This window comes from Pinus tabuliformis, chromosome 5_2 (genome assembly GCF_031772625.1).
Source record: "Pinus tabuliformis cultivar Carrire ecotype Pingquan chromosome 5_2, CPIR1, whole genome shotgun sequence".
In the NCBI taxonomy this organism is placed as follows: domain Eukaryota; kingdom Viridiplantae; phylum Streptophyta; class Pinopsida; order Pinales; family Pinaceae; genus Pinus; species Pinus tabuliformis.
The window spans coordinates 738208248-738225464 of NC_142306.1; the positions used below are offsets into that span (position 1 = coordinate 738208248).

Below are 17217 nucleotides of genomic sequence, written 5' to 3' on the forward strand. Positions count from 1 at the left end.
ACATATAGCCGCTGCCGAGAACTTATATTGAGAGATGCTATTGATAGCCCAAATACATGATGTACGTGGTATGGTCGCAGCCATCCATAAGAGAGTACATGATAATTTAGATCCATAGTATGGACGCAGCCATCTGGGTAGGATCTATAAATTGACTCAGGTATGGTCGCAGCCATCCGTTGAATGAGTCATGTATCAAGAATCACGCCTGGATTACAAGAGACACAATCCAGGGTCTTGCGCTCCATCTCGACCCGAACAAAAGTACAAGTTCAAGCATGCGAATATGTAAGCTGAGGTCGAACATGCATGAACATCGTCTGATTGCCAGTCAATATTTGGAACTGTTAACAGACGCGAGAGGTACCACCAATAATGACAATGGCCCTCAAGGTACTATAGGTACAATCTACGGCGTGCGAATTAGTGATCTGAAGTCGAACACCCGTAGAATCACTCGATCGGAGGCCAATGATGAAAACCTCACGTCGAACACGAAGAACCTGCCATTGAGGCATGCAGGCTCCAGGGCACCGGAAGGGAGTCTCTACATCATCTTCCCGGATAATGAGCTGAAGTCGACAGGAAGTGACCTTGATCGAAGGCGGGCCATAATGTTTCCCACATCATCGACACGAGACAGAGAGATAATGTTGTGAATCAAGATTGTATGAGCTATCAAAGGGAGGTTGTTTCTTTACAGAGGTCAACTTCTCTTGAACATACCGGCGGCACCAGAGTGGAGTTGGCAGTATTTGACATCGACGGATCAGAGGTCATGGTGACGAGGCAATGAGCAGATGAGAGGTCAAATAGGATTACCCAATCCCACGGAGGAAAGTGAAAAAGGAGATGAGATGTCCCCACCCAGACACGAAAGCAGAAAGGTGCCATGTTCAAGAGCGACATACTACCGACACAACAATAATTATGGTTCCAAAAATTTTCTTTTCCTCCACCATTTCTGGCGAGTACCCCAATTATTTTTAACAAGCTTGATGGGGATGGCATATGCTTGTGGCGCGTCACTTCGACAAAATCCGATGTCATCAGGTTTTAACAAGTCTGACAAAGGAGGAACTCGGCGTCTTTTCACATTTAGAGAGTTTGAAAAGACAGCAAAAAGGAAACTCCAGGGGTGTCCTTTTTCGTAAAGTTGTGTCTCTCGGGTCCGAAAAAGTATAAAATAATACCCGAAAGAACCGCCCGATCATTACAATCGAGGAGTACTTTTCGTAAGTAGTGATTTTGACCCGAAAAAGTAAAAAAGCGGTCAAGACCACGTCGTTTCATAACCATTAACGAGTTCGAAACGACAAAACCCGGTAATCTTTTTAAGTTTTAACGGTCGACAAAAAGAACTTAAAACGACCGCCCCTTATTAACGTTTAACGAGTCAAGAGGAATAGCTCGGCAATCTTTTTCTCTTTAAACGGTCGGAAAAGAGCTGAAAGAAGACCTTCCATTTTATTCTCTTTAACGAGTCAAAAAGGAGAAATACTCGGCAATCTTTTCATATTTTACGAGTCAGAAAAGAGCTTAAAGGCGACTCGTCCTAGAGGAACGAGTGGTATAGAGGGTAGCAACTGGTTCCGGTAATGGTGGAACTCCTCAAAAACACGTAAAGGTCAAGAGGCTGGCTAATAAAACCACTCATCGCTGCGGTTCCTCAGGAAAGGAAAACAACCAAGTGAAAGTATATGATCGGCCAAAGAGATGGTGGCGATGGAAAGAAACCAAGGCTCATCTAGCAGAATTTAGCAGGTAAAAGGCAATCACGAGGTGTAAATCAAGTGTGGGTTCATTTTTATACAAGCTTGAACCATAGAGAACTCTGCTTGAATTCGGTTTCATGTTTACACAAGCTTGAAACGAAAAACTATGCTTGTTATAAATTTGCATGCCCCCAGTATGATAACGCAAATCGAGGTACATGCCCCCCAAGCTTCATGGCTTTCACGGAGTGGAAGGAATGAAGGTTTCCTTGGAAAGACTCGATTTTGAAAAGGAGGATGCATGCCCCCCGGGCTTCAGTCACGCGCCCGGGTCAGCTGCCGTCATTAGGATGACGGACTGGGTGTTGAGGGATTACCTGTGGAAATAAGACCATTTAGGAATGGTAGATGACTATATGTGAAGTGTGAACCGGGGAAGGAAAGTTGGTCTACGATCTTGATCGTCCTTCCTTCGTGCGGAAAACACATCACTCTGAAGAGTGAGGACACAATTGCGCGTATGCGATAAATATAGTCTCGTCCAAGGAGTAAATTATAGTCTAATGGGCCTTGGACTATCATGACGCCCATTTGAACGGTCTTTCCTTCTAATGTGATAGGTACATTAGGAAGAATTCCTAAAGGTCTACTGGTTTCTCGATGAAAACCTGTAAGGTTTCTTATCTCGGGTAGAAGCAGTGGCGAACCAAGTGCTTCCCAAGCTGTTGAAGAAAGGATGCTCACAGGAGATCCTTCATCAATAATGGTACCGGCCATAACCATTCGGTAGACTTGGACTATAATTCGAAATGGTCTGGAAGGTGGCAACCGGGGGCTGCCTAGTTGATCCCAATTAAAGGAAACAACGAGGTTACTCGGAGGTGGGACCGGATAAACGGCCGGATACGACTCTGATGGACTTTCTCCCTGCTGCGAAGGGATGAGAGGAACGCTCACTGGATCGTTAGAGTTTGTGTTTATGTATAGAATTGGGACGGTGTGGTCTTCATTCTTTACAGTGATAATATCATCTGAGGATGGAACTTCTGAAGGCAAAACCGGGTCTACTATTATCTGGACCTTTGGAAAGACCTGGTCACTTGTCATCTGGACCTTTGGACTTTCATCTAGTTTGGGAAAGACCTGGTCACTTGTCATCTGGACCTTTGGACTTTCATCTAGTTTGGATTCAGGTGGTTCATCATCTGAAGGCATAACCGAGTCGACTGTTATCTGGACATTTGGAAAGACCGGGTCACTTGTAATCTGGACCTTTGGACTTTCGTCTGGTTTGTATTCAGATGGTTCATCTTTGATGATAAACTTTTCCGGAACAAAGTGGGGTGTAGACGATGAAGGTAAATGAACAGTGTTTCCGACCAGGGGCTGGTCTGGAACAGGTTGTACATCGACACCTTTTCCGACCAGGGGCTGGTTTGGAACAGGCTTTACATCGACACTTTTTCCGACCAGGGACTGGTCTGGAACAGGTTGTACATCGACACTTTTTCCGACCAGGGACTGGTCTGGAACAGGCTTTACGTCGACACTTTTTCCGACCAGGGACTGGTCTGGAACAGGCCGAGCATAGCCAGGTTCAGGAAGAGAAGGCTGGACCAAAGAGGAATCATGCTTGAGTTCGTGGTCCGCCGGGAAACATTCTATAGTTGCAGAGAGACGTTGATAGCCAGTAGGAAGTTGAGTTGAAGGAGCTGTGAGATTTTCCAGTATAATAGAAGTTCTATCCATGAATGGACAAAGGTGAAGGGGATGATTTCCCTCACACAGTTTACAGGGGAATCAAATCTTCCCCTTGCCCTTACCATTTCCAGGTCGCAGGGCAGCATCATCATGACCTCCAGAGGACGATGCAGGGCGGTCCGGAGCGTGAGCCCATGCTCCTAAGACCTTGGGAATGCCAGGACAATTGCGAATAAGATGGTCCTCCTTACACAATCTACAAGGATATCTAGTCTTCCGCGGTGGAGCAGAAGGTAGCTTTACCTCAGGTATATCCGGGGTAGATGTGACCTTTCTTTTGGGGGAGCTGTTCTTTTTGGTCTTCTTCCTCTTCTTCTTAGCCACCTGGTTACTTAAATCCAAAGTGTCACCAGGCGAAGTGGAAGATGAGGACGCAGCTGTAGGCGAAGAAGGGGAGGGGTCCACCTTGGAACTAACATGATGTTGTTCGGGCGGAGGAGGTGGCGGCGGAACAGGAGTTATCACACTCGAGACCGCCGTATTTGGAAATAACCATACAGGCAAACCGATGGTGAATCCAGGCAAAGACAAAGTTGCCATGTACTGAACCCCAACATTTCCGACAGTAGGAATCGGACCAGCCGGGGGACCACCTTGGCCGGTGGGCCCAGAGAAGGATGCCATTGAGAAAGAATCCTACTCAAGCTAACGCAAGCAGATCTTAACCGGGTTATATGTGATCGTGGTCAAATAAATTTTAAGACACTGACTTGAACTTGGCCTTTTCACTTTTTAAGAGTCGAGAAAAGGGCGAAAAGATGACTCTAGTCTCCTTCGAATGTTTAATGAGCACGAAGTGACAAGAAGCTCACAGGCACCTTTTCGTTTAAGGAGTCCAAAAAGGATCAAAAGTGACTGCTCTGGAATTCTAGGTAGAGGGTGTGCCAAACTTTTCGCAAAACCGCAGAATACTTTTTAGGGTACGGGCGGTCAATCTTCCCGAATGCTGTGTTCAGTGCATTGCGAATCGTAGGGCGGCTGACACGGCTTCCTATGGATAAAGGCTTTATTCCTATAGGGGTCTCCCAATATATACTCGACGGTACGTGGGAGCACAGTCCGTATTGGCACTTATCGTTTCACCGTGGAGGAATCACCCAACCACTCGACGGTAAGCTACCAGGTTTAACGACGCCGGAACACGTCTCTAGCCTAGACCTCTAGAATGTTTGCGTTATGTTCCAATGCGTTGTTATGTTCATTGAGTTCATTTTATAGTTTATCTTCAATTATGTCTCTGTTTTTGGTCCTACCGTATGTGGTCTCTCCAAACTTCCTAGATGCAATCTATATGCCAAAATTATACCGTTTCATTCGATGAATCCTACCTATAGGAGAGTAGAGATTTTTTTCACAAACAAAATGATTACCAAACAAGTACCACAGATCCTAATGCAGCTAATAACGAGAAATAAAAGTTTTTCTTTTTCCTTTTTAAAAGCGACAAATAACAAGAAATGCTAACTAATAATGCAAAAAGCTCTTTTGTTTTTTGATTTTTAAAATGGCATAATGCATGTAAACAAACTTTAAGAGATATCCACGAATACAAACACAATTCACTCAATGGACATAGAACCAATTCAGAAACATGAAGATGAACTGTCAAAGCAAAGGAAAACACGAAGACGTTCAATGAAGTCAAGCAAGATCCAAGCAAACTAGAAGTAACTCACTCGAAAATATAAAATACCAAATTTCAACAACTACTAGATGTGTGCGGAGAACAACCGACCAACTGACTCGATGATCAAATCACAACGTCCCACAGAAGGCTCGACATGCAAAGCCACTAGAAACTCTAGGGCTGGGATACAAAATCGATAGAAATAAGCAAACAACTGAAGGATGAAGGTAACAACAAGTCACACAGAGGTCCAACACACTCCCAGAAGTAGGAAAAGATATGAAAAGCAAAAAATCAGAGTTTAAAGAGCTGTCAAGTACCAAACTGGCAAAATTCACAGGGTTGGCGCGACTGTGCACCTGCAACTCGCGCTAACAGTAAATTGGCGCGGGTGTCTGTGGAGCAACATGCGCCAACTGGCGCGACTGTCAAAAGAAAAACCGCGCCAGACGAGTTTACTGACACAAAAAATAAATGGAACAGCCCAGGGTTTGACTGACAATGCCCAAAAGACTCAAACAGCAAGTAGCAATTTCAGAATTGACCCAGAAAGTTCATGATATCAGATAAGCGAGAAAGACTGACATGCAAGACAAACAACTATCCCCAGTGGAGTCGCCAATTTGTTGGTGAGGTAAATCCCCTCTGCGAATAGAGGCGATCCCACTAGCCTAACACAGAACTAGCCACAAACAATCCACGCTGCCACGCAAGTTCCTACTTGTGCATTAAAAGTGAATTAAGGAGACCAACCTGGAATCCCACGCTATAGTTGAAGCAGAGTTGGTATTCCCGCTCCCTCGCTCTGGCAGGTCATAGTCCTTGCGATCCTTGCAAACGGACACCTGCACATGTAAACGAAGAAACATATACAAGCATAAAATCCACCAATAATGACAAATATATTTCAGTCAGAAAGGAAATAAATCAACATCGCTATAATAGACAATGAGATTGGAACTATAACAGCAGTCGCTCATTCATTAATAATAGAAAGGAAAAGTTACAACCAAGGTTCTGACGCTGAACCTTCCCTCTGGCTGGGCGAGCAGCTATATGCCTTGCAGCAGCATTCCCTCTCTCTCAGATTCCTGACAGCATAACCCCTCTAGCATTACTCCAACAACTCAATAACTCAAAACTACAGCACTTCGGAACTCATCAACTTGGAATTCTTACTCTAGAACTCTCACAAACTAGCTTGTCTTAATGAATAATGACAGGCTTTTATAGTTGAAGGAGGTAGAAAGGTTCAATGTACAAGGACACCCATCGTGAATTGGAAACATCCATGAAAAGCTACTGCGGATAGATATCGAGGATGACTCATGACTCTCGAGCTTTATCAGTTAGATTTTTTCCTTAAAGCATTACATGACTTGGGAGGAAAAATCATACAGTCGTGCTTTTGGCAAAAAACATTACTAAACTCGACTGGCGCGGGCAGTGTTCTAAGACAGAGCGCCAATGGGCGCGCCCCTTTTGGAGGACCTGAGTGATTGGCGCGGGTCAGACATTGGGTACCTGCGCCAATGGAAAAAGGGCACTTTTCAGGGAAAATTTGCAGAAGGTGTCTTGATGGAACATGGAGTATATACTCAGGGGAACATAGTGCAAGTATTTTTAGGCTATGTCACTGCTCACAGGTCCCGGAATGCATCCTCCAAAGTACTGAAACCAGGGCGATAGGGACGGTGACCAACAGTGACAAATTACTGTGTAACAGGACTACCCAATTCCAAAAAGAAAGACGACTCAATAATGGTGGTAGTAGACAAATTAAGCAAACCAACTCATTTTATTCCAGTACATTCCACCTTCAGGGCAGTACAAATTGCCAATATTTTCATGCAAAATATTTTTAGGCTACATGGGCTGCCAAAAACTATAATTTCTGACTGTAATGTAAAGTTTACATTAGCTTTCTAGAGGACAATGTTTGAAGGGTTAGGTACTCAATTAAACTTTAGTACCACCTATCATCCTCAAACGGATAGGCAAACACAACGGGTGAATCAGGTAGTGGAAGACATGCTAAGAACATATGTAATGCAACAACCAACCAAATGGGAAGATTACTTACATCTGGTTGAATTTGTTTATAATAATGGTTACCATACCTCCTTACAAATGAGCCCGTTTGAAGTTTTGTACGGACGAAAGTGTCACACGCCATCTAGTTGGGGGGGGACCAGAGGACAAGCTAATGTTGGGACCTGAGATGTTAAAGGAAATGGAAGAGATGGTTAAGAAGGTGCGTTCTAACTTAAAGGTTGCCCAAGATAGGCAAAAGAACTTCGTTGATTGTAAAAGGAATTTCAGAGAATTCCAAGTAGGATATCATGTATATGTGAGAGTACGTGCTAAGAATAGTATGTTATAATGGAGTGGGTGTGCTAGGTTAGCACCCTGGTTTTGTGGTCCGTTCCAAATTTTGGCAAGGGTCGGGCCAATGGCATACCAACTTGCCTTACCCAACCATATTTGAGTCCATAATGTTTTCCATGTGTCTGTGTTGAAAAGATATGTTTATGATCCGAAACACATAATCAGTTGGCAAGGTATACAGGTAAGAAAATTTCTTAGGTAAGCCAAATAAACTTTAATGATAATGGAAAACTAATTCAAATTACTGTTTTGTTTCAGGTTGAATCGGAAGGAGAATTCTTGGTCGAGCCTCTAGTTATACTCGATCGGAGAGAAGTAATGTTGCAGAAACGAGCTATCACCCAGGTTAAAGTGCAATGGCAACACTTTAGGATGGATGAAGCCACCTGGTAGGATGAACAACTCATGAAAGAAGCCTTTCCAAGACTGTTTGCGACCGAAAAACATCGGGACAGTGTTTGATTTCAAGGGGGGGGGATGTAATGTCCCCAGAAAATTGTAAATATTTTATTTTACCACAATAAAAACAAAACTGGATATTATGATTGTTATTTGAATTAAGTATTAACGTGTGTTAATTATTAAAGAGAGAAAATTGTTTGAGTATTAAAAATCTTGTAACTTCTCATAACAAGGAAGTTAGGGAAGGCAATTGCCAAGAAAACCCTAACTACTTCCCTGATTATGAATGCTCCAAAGAAAGCCCTAGGGGGGGGCATGTGAGAGGGAGGAACCGTGTTGAGAGGTCAGACAGAAGAGTAGCTAATCTGGTGGTGACTAGATAGCTAAAGCACTGTGTGCAAAACTTGTAGAGAGACATTGGTCTTATGAGCAAGCTTGGGGGGAGACTTGGACCTCATGGCAAGTCTCATGGTTGGGAGGATTGAAATCTGCAAGTAACAAAGGTGACTTCGATAGTTGAAATTTTCTTCTTTTATAACAGTTCAGGTAGGTAACAATCCTGGAATTAATATGTTGTTATAAGCTGTGTGTTGAATGTCAGATTAGGTAGCAGTTATATGTGGAATTAGTACTGTACAAGAATAATTAATATTTGGAATTAGTATTGTACAAGAATAGTTAATATTGGAATTAGAACTGTACAGGAATATCTGAAGCTTAGAGGCAGAAATACCTACATAAAAGAGATTTGGCACTAGATACAGACTTAGGAAAATAAACTTGATTATGTTCTTCTGCTAAGAAGGAAAAATGAAACTAAACATGCACAACATAGCAAATAATAGAACTAGAACATGTATAACATAACGTAAATAGAAGTGAAACTGCACAACTTAGTGTTTTAATTGGAAGATGAGGAGAAAGATTGAGCAAATAATCTTTTGCGAACAACAAGAAAAGAAACAATGTAAAATTGAATGAAGGTAATTGTAGAAACATTAGGAAAAGACTGTTTTAATTCCAGATTAAGAATCACTGTAATTTATTTCTTTTAACATTTACTGAGATTGGCATTTAAAAACCCAGAAACAGAATAATGATATGCATCATAAAGTCAACGCTTGAAACCCTTGGAAAAACATTACCATGCAAGCAAAAGCATAATGCATTCGTATAATAAGGGCATTCGCGGAAATGACATACAGAGACATATATTACAGTTTGATAAACTCCATGAAAAACGAAAAGATTGCATATGGAAACGACATACAGAGTCATATATTACAGTTCGATAAACTCCATGAAAATCCGAAAGATTGCATATAAAGAAATGGAGTGCCTCCAACATAGTGTATATAGAGCAATGACTAAACTTAAAACAAGAACCTAGTACTTCAAATGCTATGCATTTGGGAATTTAAAAACAAAATAAACACATAGACCAGAGTCTCAATTACTCCACATTGACATTTCCGAACTTGGAATTTACCTAGCTCTTCGAGAGCTCCACTACTCAGAACTCGGGCATGCGGAATCAAGTACACCCAAATTACATTACAGTTCCTTTAAACAACAAAAAAATGATGGGGTAGCCGTAGCTACAGGCCTCACATGCCAGATAGTGATACACCTGAAAGCCACAGAGAAGGGACTCTGGCCTTCTACTGAATTTTCGGAAAATGAACGAATAAACCCTGAAACATTTGCAAAGGAGACTGAATGTATTAACCCCAATATAAACAAGGTTTCCATCAAAAGACTACAAGAGAACATGTTCTGTATAAACTTCTCAAACAGAAGTATAATTTCCCATCCACATAATACGATAGGCTTAAACTAAAACCCTATTCCGAAATTTAATAGGCCTTTGAATATGGAAACCCTCGACATCATACCCCAACTGTCCGAGAACAACAAGCAACGAATCAACCAACGAATTCCCTACTTTGTTATCATTATACAAGAGCAGCTCAACAGGACTTACCTGTAAACCATTGGACGACTAAAGTAGGGGAACAGAAGCAAGGTCCGCGAAACCCTATTCTAAGCATCTCTTGCCTGCTTCTGCTACACTTGCAACCAGAGAGTGGCAATACATTAATAAAGGCCAATAGACATTGAACTGTATGCAAATCCAAAAGGTTATAGACCTTATACTCACCTGGATCTTGCTGCATTGGGAAAGCGAAGCCATTTACAACCGTCATGGTACCCTCGACCCTCAATAAACCCTCATGCGACGAAACCCTGTTCGTAGAGCCAAACTTATCAGAAGTGAATCCCTGGCAGCGGAGACGAGCGCAGGAGAACAAAGGAGTGTAATGAAACTCATCACTAGCAAACAAAGCGTTGAAGATTTCTAGGACAAAGCACAACCCTCAGATCAAAGTCCGAGCCTCCTCACCGTTGATGAAGCGAGGGGAACGAGGTAAGTAGTACAGTTGGTGGGCAGTTGAGTGAGAGGACGGAGCCTGCTCCTGCCATGTCTCCGTGGCAAAGCATATCATTAATACCAAATCAATTGCAATCCAAACCGTGAGCGACTAAGCAGAAAACGCTATGTATACATAATGAAAATCGCATGTGTATTTAAATCCCTGTCAGAGCTCAATTGAACTATGGAATATTGTATATGGATCTAGAAATAGTCTTTTACCTAAGTACGAATCATTATATGCCAATTATAGATGTAAACAAATTATAATCATGCCATATCGAAATTACAATGGTGGAATTTTTTATTTTATTTTTGATATGTTTGTTTATGGATGTGTGACAGAAAATCTGCCCTTTATAGACCACCGATAAAAAAAAACATATTAAAGATTTTGTAAGAGTGGAAATTGCTCCTTATAAACCATTAATAAATAATTAATTCTAACTAGTATAAACATATTAATTCTACCTGTTAGAATTTCAGTTGAAATTCTAACTGGTAGAATTTTCATTGAATAATAATAATGAGTCAACTTCATTAACTAATAACCAATAATAATTGTTTTCAAGAGTAATTTAACAACTAATTTATTCGGATAAGTTTTACCTAAAAAAAATAACCCTCCCTTCCTATGCTATAAGATGATTTTTTTTTTAATGGAAACAATATAATTCGTTGGAACCAATATCACAGCACCATTATCAGAGGACCATTACGCACTCATTCGGCGCGACGCATTTACAATTCGTTTTTGGAAAAACGAGGAAAGTCTGCGAAAATGTTAAAGTTTTTGTCGAAGGTGAAGATCGAATTCAATGCCTTCGATCCAAGGTCGGCATCAGCACTTGAATTCCTGGCCCAATGCAACTCAATTAAGGCCAAGGAGTCTAACCCCAACTGCCAGATTACTGTGAAGAGACGAACGGATGACCATCATCCTCAGATAACTGTGACATTCACCAATGGCGTCGAAGAGGTGATCGACGGCTCCAAAACTGCTGCCCAGACCATTCGCAAGACGATTCTGGAGAAGGGTCAGGCGCTGGAGACCCAACAGATGTTCAAGGAGGCCGGCCAGTCTTGGCCGGTTGTTATTCCCGAAGAAGAACTGCATCAGACTGCTAAACCCACTAAGGTAAGGGTTTAAAGTTAAATCCTAGACGCTTTTGTTTTTATTATTTATTATTTTTCTGGTTGAGTTGCAACTCTAAGGAATTGAAGTTTCATTAAATTTTTGGTTTGTTTTGTAACTCCAAGGAATTGAACTTCCAAACAGCGCTGTTAAACCTAATTCATGGAATAATTGAACAAGTGTTTATTTTGAAAGCAAGGTTAATATACTTCTGCCTGTTTTTCAAAATGGCATGGTATATTCCAATAAAAATGCGTTCTTATACTATGTAGAGCTTTCCCTGTTCTATTTGCACGCTTTCTAACAGACTTACAAAGAGAGTTCATTACAATATAAATATGATAATAGAGAACGACACTGTTTGCTGTTCAAATCGGGGCTACTTGCTTTGAAACTTGACGAATGGTAATGTCAGTCCTTGCCTCCACATCTCTGACTTCTAACATTATTTTTGTTAAATTTTTAATAAGAGATACACTTCTTCACCTGGGCTTGTATTCTCCAAAGGAGAAAATACTGAAAGAATCTCAAGACAAATTGAAAAACAAGGGACCGATAAATAAAAAGGTTTTCTGAAGCATGAGCTAAATTCCAGCTGACTTTTTTGTGAAGCATGACTTGAACTGCCTGATTGGCCATGCAGTCTGCCTATGTATTGTAGCTTTTGACTATGCGATTAGCCTCTCAACTGTCATATGACTCGAAGATAGCTTTTTCTCTGTTCACATTTCTTTCAATTTGGATAGTGGAAGTTCGAGAGAGATCAGGGAGATAGGAGATTATAATTTGGAATTCCGAACACTGCAATGCTGGCCCGAAGTGTTATTTTTTAACGATTGCACTCTTTTTAGTAGAGCCAATGTTTGCCATTCTATTTGTTATTTCGCCAATACCTAAAGGAAGTTGATGTGTCACTCAACACAAATGGCACTGCTATGAATTCACAATGGCCATAGCTTGTCTTGAAAGTTGTATATATAGCTTGACCTTAAGTCAATCGTTGATAAGATTAGATAATTCTATAAATGTCCAACAAATGACCAAGAACTAGGTCAACGGGATTAGAGAGTCTACTAAGTGGTCAATAGATTAGGGGAGTGTTTACAACACATCCTAGTTTCTATAAAGCTAACCAAAAAGAAGATACAATTGACCATAAGGCAAGAGTAACAAGATCTAGGTGCAGCCGAGGAAAAAAAGCCAAAGAACTTTGAAGCCCTAGCTCAACATCAAGACTGTAACTATAAATAAAAGTAGAAGTAGAGGAGGAAGACTGAGAAGAGGTACCCTTGTCTCCATCTATTACTCTGAAGGCATTGATACAAAGTTTGATGATGTCCTTAGGTGAGTACCCAGGGGTGAGGTGGTCTGACTGGGGACGAGCTATGGAGCAATTGAGGTCTTTAATAAACACCAGGCCCTAGGGAGTAGGGACCTTCCAAAGTTTTTGTAGTCATGATCGTACTTCACCTCCTTTGTGAGTTCAGCCTTTGATGCAGTTGGTGCCCTCGGAGTATTTCAATTTCTTTAATTGATTTACTTCACTAACTCTTAATCATTTGAATTGCTTTTAAATGTTTGTGACTCGATGGTTGTTGATCTCTGGTTTGAATTGAGTTTTGGTTTTATAATTGTTGAGTACCTTTTGCTTAATTTATGTTGCAAAGGCCCGCAGGATTTTGGATTGATGGTGAATGTGTGTACTGTTAAGTAACTCCTTGCATTCAAATCTCCCATGGGTTAGATAACAAAAAAAAATTATGTCACAAAGATGTGATGATTCCAAAATATTTTTTCTTGCGAAGACCTTATTGAATGCCCTTGCTTATATTGTGATAAGTTGGATTGTGGTGTTTTCCTTGCTTATCTATGGAGGGTCCATCTATTGTTTCTATTGGTTACATGGTAATTGTGGGCATGGAGTAGCAAGAATGTCATGATCAAGAATGTAATGCGTAGTAATCAAAGCACACATAATGTTTACGACTTTACACCAAATCATGCACTATCAATGGAGACTTGGTGCAACTCTAGACACAATGTCCGTTGTCACTCTAAAATCTAACGTTCATGTCTCTTGCTTTAGATTGGTTCATGCCAACACCAGGGGAATATCCGTATCTTTTCCTATGACCCATGGATTGCATCAACGGGTAGATGAAGGACACAATGATAAAACTAGCAATTCTATAGAGGAATCTGGAAGACTGGTGCCTGCCATAGGCAATGGAGTCAAAGAGAAACAAGGGCCCATGTCTATGCAGTAATGGAGAATTCCAGTGAGGCATCCCCAATGGATGAATCTCACCAGGTAATTTGACTCTAACCCAATGATCAATGCTGAAAAGACAGCCCTATCCTGGTCGTTTAAACTTCAAATGCAATCAAGGGGAAATTTCATTGCCTTACCAACCCTTGGGGTTTGGAATAACTGCTTAGGTTTGCAACAGATTTATTAAATCAGGGAAGAAATATCCACAAAATCTCATAAAACTGACTAAATTACAAAGAATAAGAAGAATGCATGCATTGTTACAGAATTCAGTGTTGAAAATAATAGCGAGTGAAGGTCTTCTTGACTTGTGCCTTAGTCAAGAAAGACCTCAATGTGTTCTTCTTTTGTCAAGTACGAGTTCATGGCAAAGGATGAGTTAGTTTGTTCATGCGACTGTTGGAGGCTCAGTTATGTGGCTCTCCAAGTGCGAGTTTATATTCGGAAAAAGACAAGTGAGAGCCTTAGTGTCTAATTGAGGCAAGGACGAGTTAGAAGAGTTAGTTTGACCCAGTTAAGAAATCAATCTCAAGTCCGAGTTCTAAAAATAAGCTTGCCAGTTATAGCATGATCGAATAGCATACAAGGAGGACGAAGGCACAAAATTCAAAAGTTGTTTTGTGCACAAGGTTGTGAGACAAGACAATAGCTCACAGGATTGTGAGAGAGTGCACAAGAATTGTGTGTGAGCTTCCTGCTTGTGGTGTGCGTATTATTGAGTACCAAGTGCGCATAGATTGAGGGATTTGTGCTGCAAAATAGGAGGCCCTGTGCACATGAATTTAGGAGCCAAGAAGAGAGGCTAGTGCACAAGGATTTTGGCCCTGTTTGTGCGCAAAGGATAGGAGCTGTGATCAAGTAAAGTTCAGGGCAAGTCTAGGCTAGGCTAGGAGGAGAACAACTCTGTTCTCAGTAGACAGTTTGCCAGTGCCTTGTATTTGATCTGTATACTCTATCAATAAAATACCACAGCAAGGAGAGGGTTTTCCCAGTTGGGTTCCCTAGAAAATTATTGTGTCTCTTGTGTAATTGTGTCTTTATCTCTGTGTTTAATTCCGCTGCTTCTATTGTTGAGAAATTCTGTGTCTTGGTGAAAAGAAAAGTAGTTTCAGATTGTTCATTCAAGCAGCAAGCAGAATCCTAAGGAAATTTAACATTCAGTTCTAATGAAAAGAGAGAGTTTGTGGACCAAGCGCTTAAGTTTTTATTATTTGTCAGGACCTTTCGCAATTACAAGCAAACCTGAGGTTCAATCTCAGGTGATACAGCCCCGATACAATGAAGTTTTCTCATTTTATACAACTCTGCCTCCTTGAAAACTGTGCCCTAGGTCTGAGAATGCATGTGCATGCTGTCCAAAATAGAATATAATTGAGGATTAATAGATTTAGTGTGTGCTAAGTCTGAGAATGCATGTTATCCATCAAACTGATGTGTCACTGACCCTTGGGTGGTGCTTTCATAATCTGGTAAATATGCACATGCAACTGCTTGCATGTGCATGCTTTCCAAAATAGAATATAAACGAGGTGTAATAGATTCAGTGTGCCCTGCATCTGAGAATGCATGCTATCCATCAAACTGATATATCACTGTCCATTGGGCTGTGCTTTCATAATCTGGTAAATATGCACATGCAACTGCTTAGTATTTTCTGTTCACTGATTTATCGCATGCACCAATCTGTTGATGGGTGGAGAGTTCTCATTGGCAATCGGAAATAGAAAAAGGGGATAATTCTGGAAGGGTTCACTCATCATCCAGGTAATGACAGTAATATGCTTTATCCCACTTCATGCAGATTAGGACTGAACTGGCCATATCATGCATAGACAAGTGGTTTTAGTGATTGCCGGATAAGTAAAAATTGGAATTTGGAACCCTTTTTAGACAGTGTACCCCTCTTGATGGGACACTTAACTATCAGAATAAACAAGCTTCTCAAACCGCCACATGCTTATGTGCTGTTCAGATATGGGTTGCAAGTTCTCTTTTGAGTCATGAGTTCACATGATACCTGTTCTAACCTCCAAACCAGGAGTAATCTGCTAGAAACTAAAATTTGACCTCCTGAATCATACTCCTCTCTATGAGATAAAAGATAAGGCTATATTAAGTACCACATCTTTCTTGTCTAAAAGTATCTCAAAGCTCGATGGATTGATCTGTAACATGCCTTCTATATGATGTTATAAATTTCTACCCAAGTTCCAAATCATTTGCGTCTCATTTCACACCTTGTCAAAGGGAATGCGTTGCAGAAGCACTACTTCTCTTGCCTGTACATGTGCTGGTATAATTAATAGTGCTCACTTAACCCACCAACCCAGTTTGGTTCCAGCACAATAATGTATAGATCAGGCCAGGTACAATAGTGTATAGGTTGGCTTAGGCACAAATTATTCTTTTAGGTGCATAGATGAGGCTTATTGATATATAGGCTGCTTGCTGACTTTTAGTAAGACTAGCTGTTTATTCACTTAAATATTTTTTTTCTGATCATCAGATCCAACAGAAATTGAATTTATCCTCTCATTCAGAACCTCTGCTACTCCCAGAACTGTTATCCTATTAGAAACTGCACTCTGTCACTTCCAGCCGAGATGAATTATAATAGCAAGTACAGCAGAAAGGTTCTGCTCAAGAAAAGGATGCTTGCCCTTGACAAAATTCGTAGGTCATCGTTGTGTAATAGTACTTTGTTTGGCAATATATACAGTGCTCTCATCTTCCCCATGAGCTATCTTATCCCTCTATTCACATAGGCCTGTTTCTAATCACCTGAAGCATGCCATTTTCTTATTTGCAATGTAAGCCAACAACCCTCAAATATGCCCTCTTGCTTCATCTTGCAATAATTGTCTCCTAAATCAATTGCCTTGAATATGGCTGAACTATTCTCCCCAAAGAAGAAGGTGCTGTTTCATTTCAGATTCAACTCCATGAAATGAATTAGTCCCCTCACATGTTGAACTTATACCTTTTTAAGGTAGTGTTACCCACTCAATTGGGTAACCCCTAGGAGAAATTTTTTCTGCGGCTATTTCAGCTTGCCAACCACCGGCCATATGATTATCCACAGATAACTAGTCTCAGTCTTCAGATGCCTCCCATCCATGCTCTGGTCAGTGCTTTAATTCATCTAGCTTGCTCATTTGATGAAAGTGGGTCATCAAATATGAGGTACATTAACCAATTTTTTATTCAAATGCTTTCATTTAATGTCTAAGGGTATTCTAGTATGGATCATAGGTTGAATTGGATGATAGATCGATTGTGGTTGTATTCTTGTTTCCATGTTTCACCTTGGTGGTTATCACTTGCTCCTAGTCCAGTGTAACCTTCCTAGAGGCCTTTCTTTCACTGTCTATGAGGGGCACAAATAGGAGGCTTTGATTGACGTTGCATGTCCATGGTAATCCATACATTTTCTATCTCTCCTTTGTATTCACATCCCATCTTCAGGTTGATTTCTATATGTTA

At 40.9% G+C, this 17217-nt stretch overlaps 1 protein-coding gene across 3 annotated transcripts in view; it reads left to right on the forward strand.

The window, feature by feature from the left end:
* Window positions 1-10982: 10982 nt before the first annotated feature.
* Window positions 10983-17217, forward strand: part of LOC149161347 (uncharacterized) — an 81856-nt gene continuing 75621 nt past the window's right edge. Inside the window, exons 1-2 of one of the 3 annotated variants that reach the window (XM_089436945.1) lie at window positions 10983-11465; window positions 11588-11661. In XM_089436945.1, the coding sequence (XP_089293071.1) occupies window positions 11109-11465; window positions 11588-11661 (431 nt within the window). In that variant the 5' untranslated portion in view covers window positions 10983-11108. The remainder of the gene's footprint in view (window positions 11466-11587; window positions 11662-17217) is intronic. The other 2 variants (XM_089436946.1, XM_089436947.1) reach the window with 2 other exon arrangements.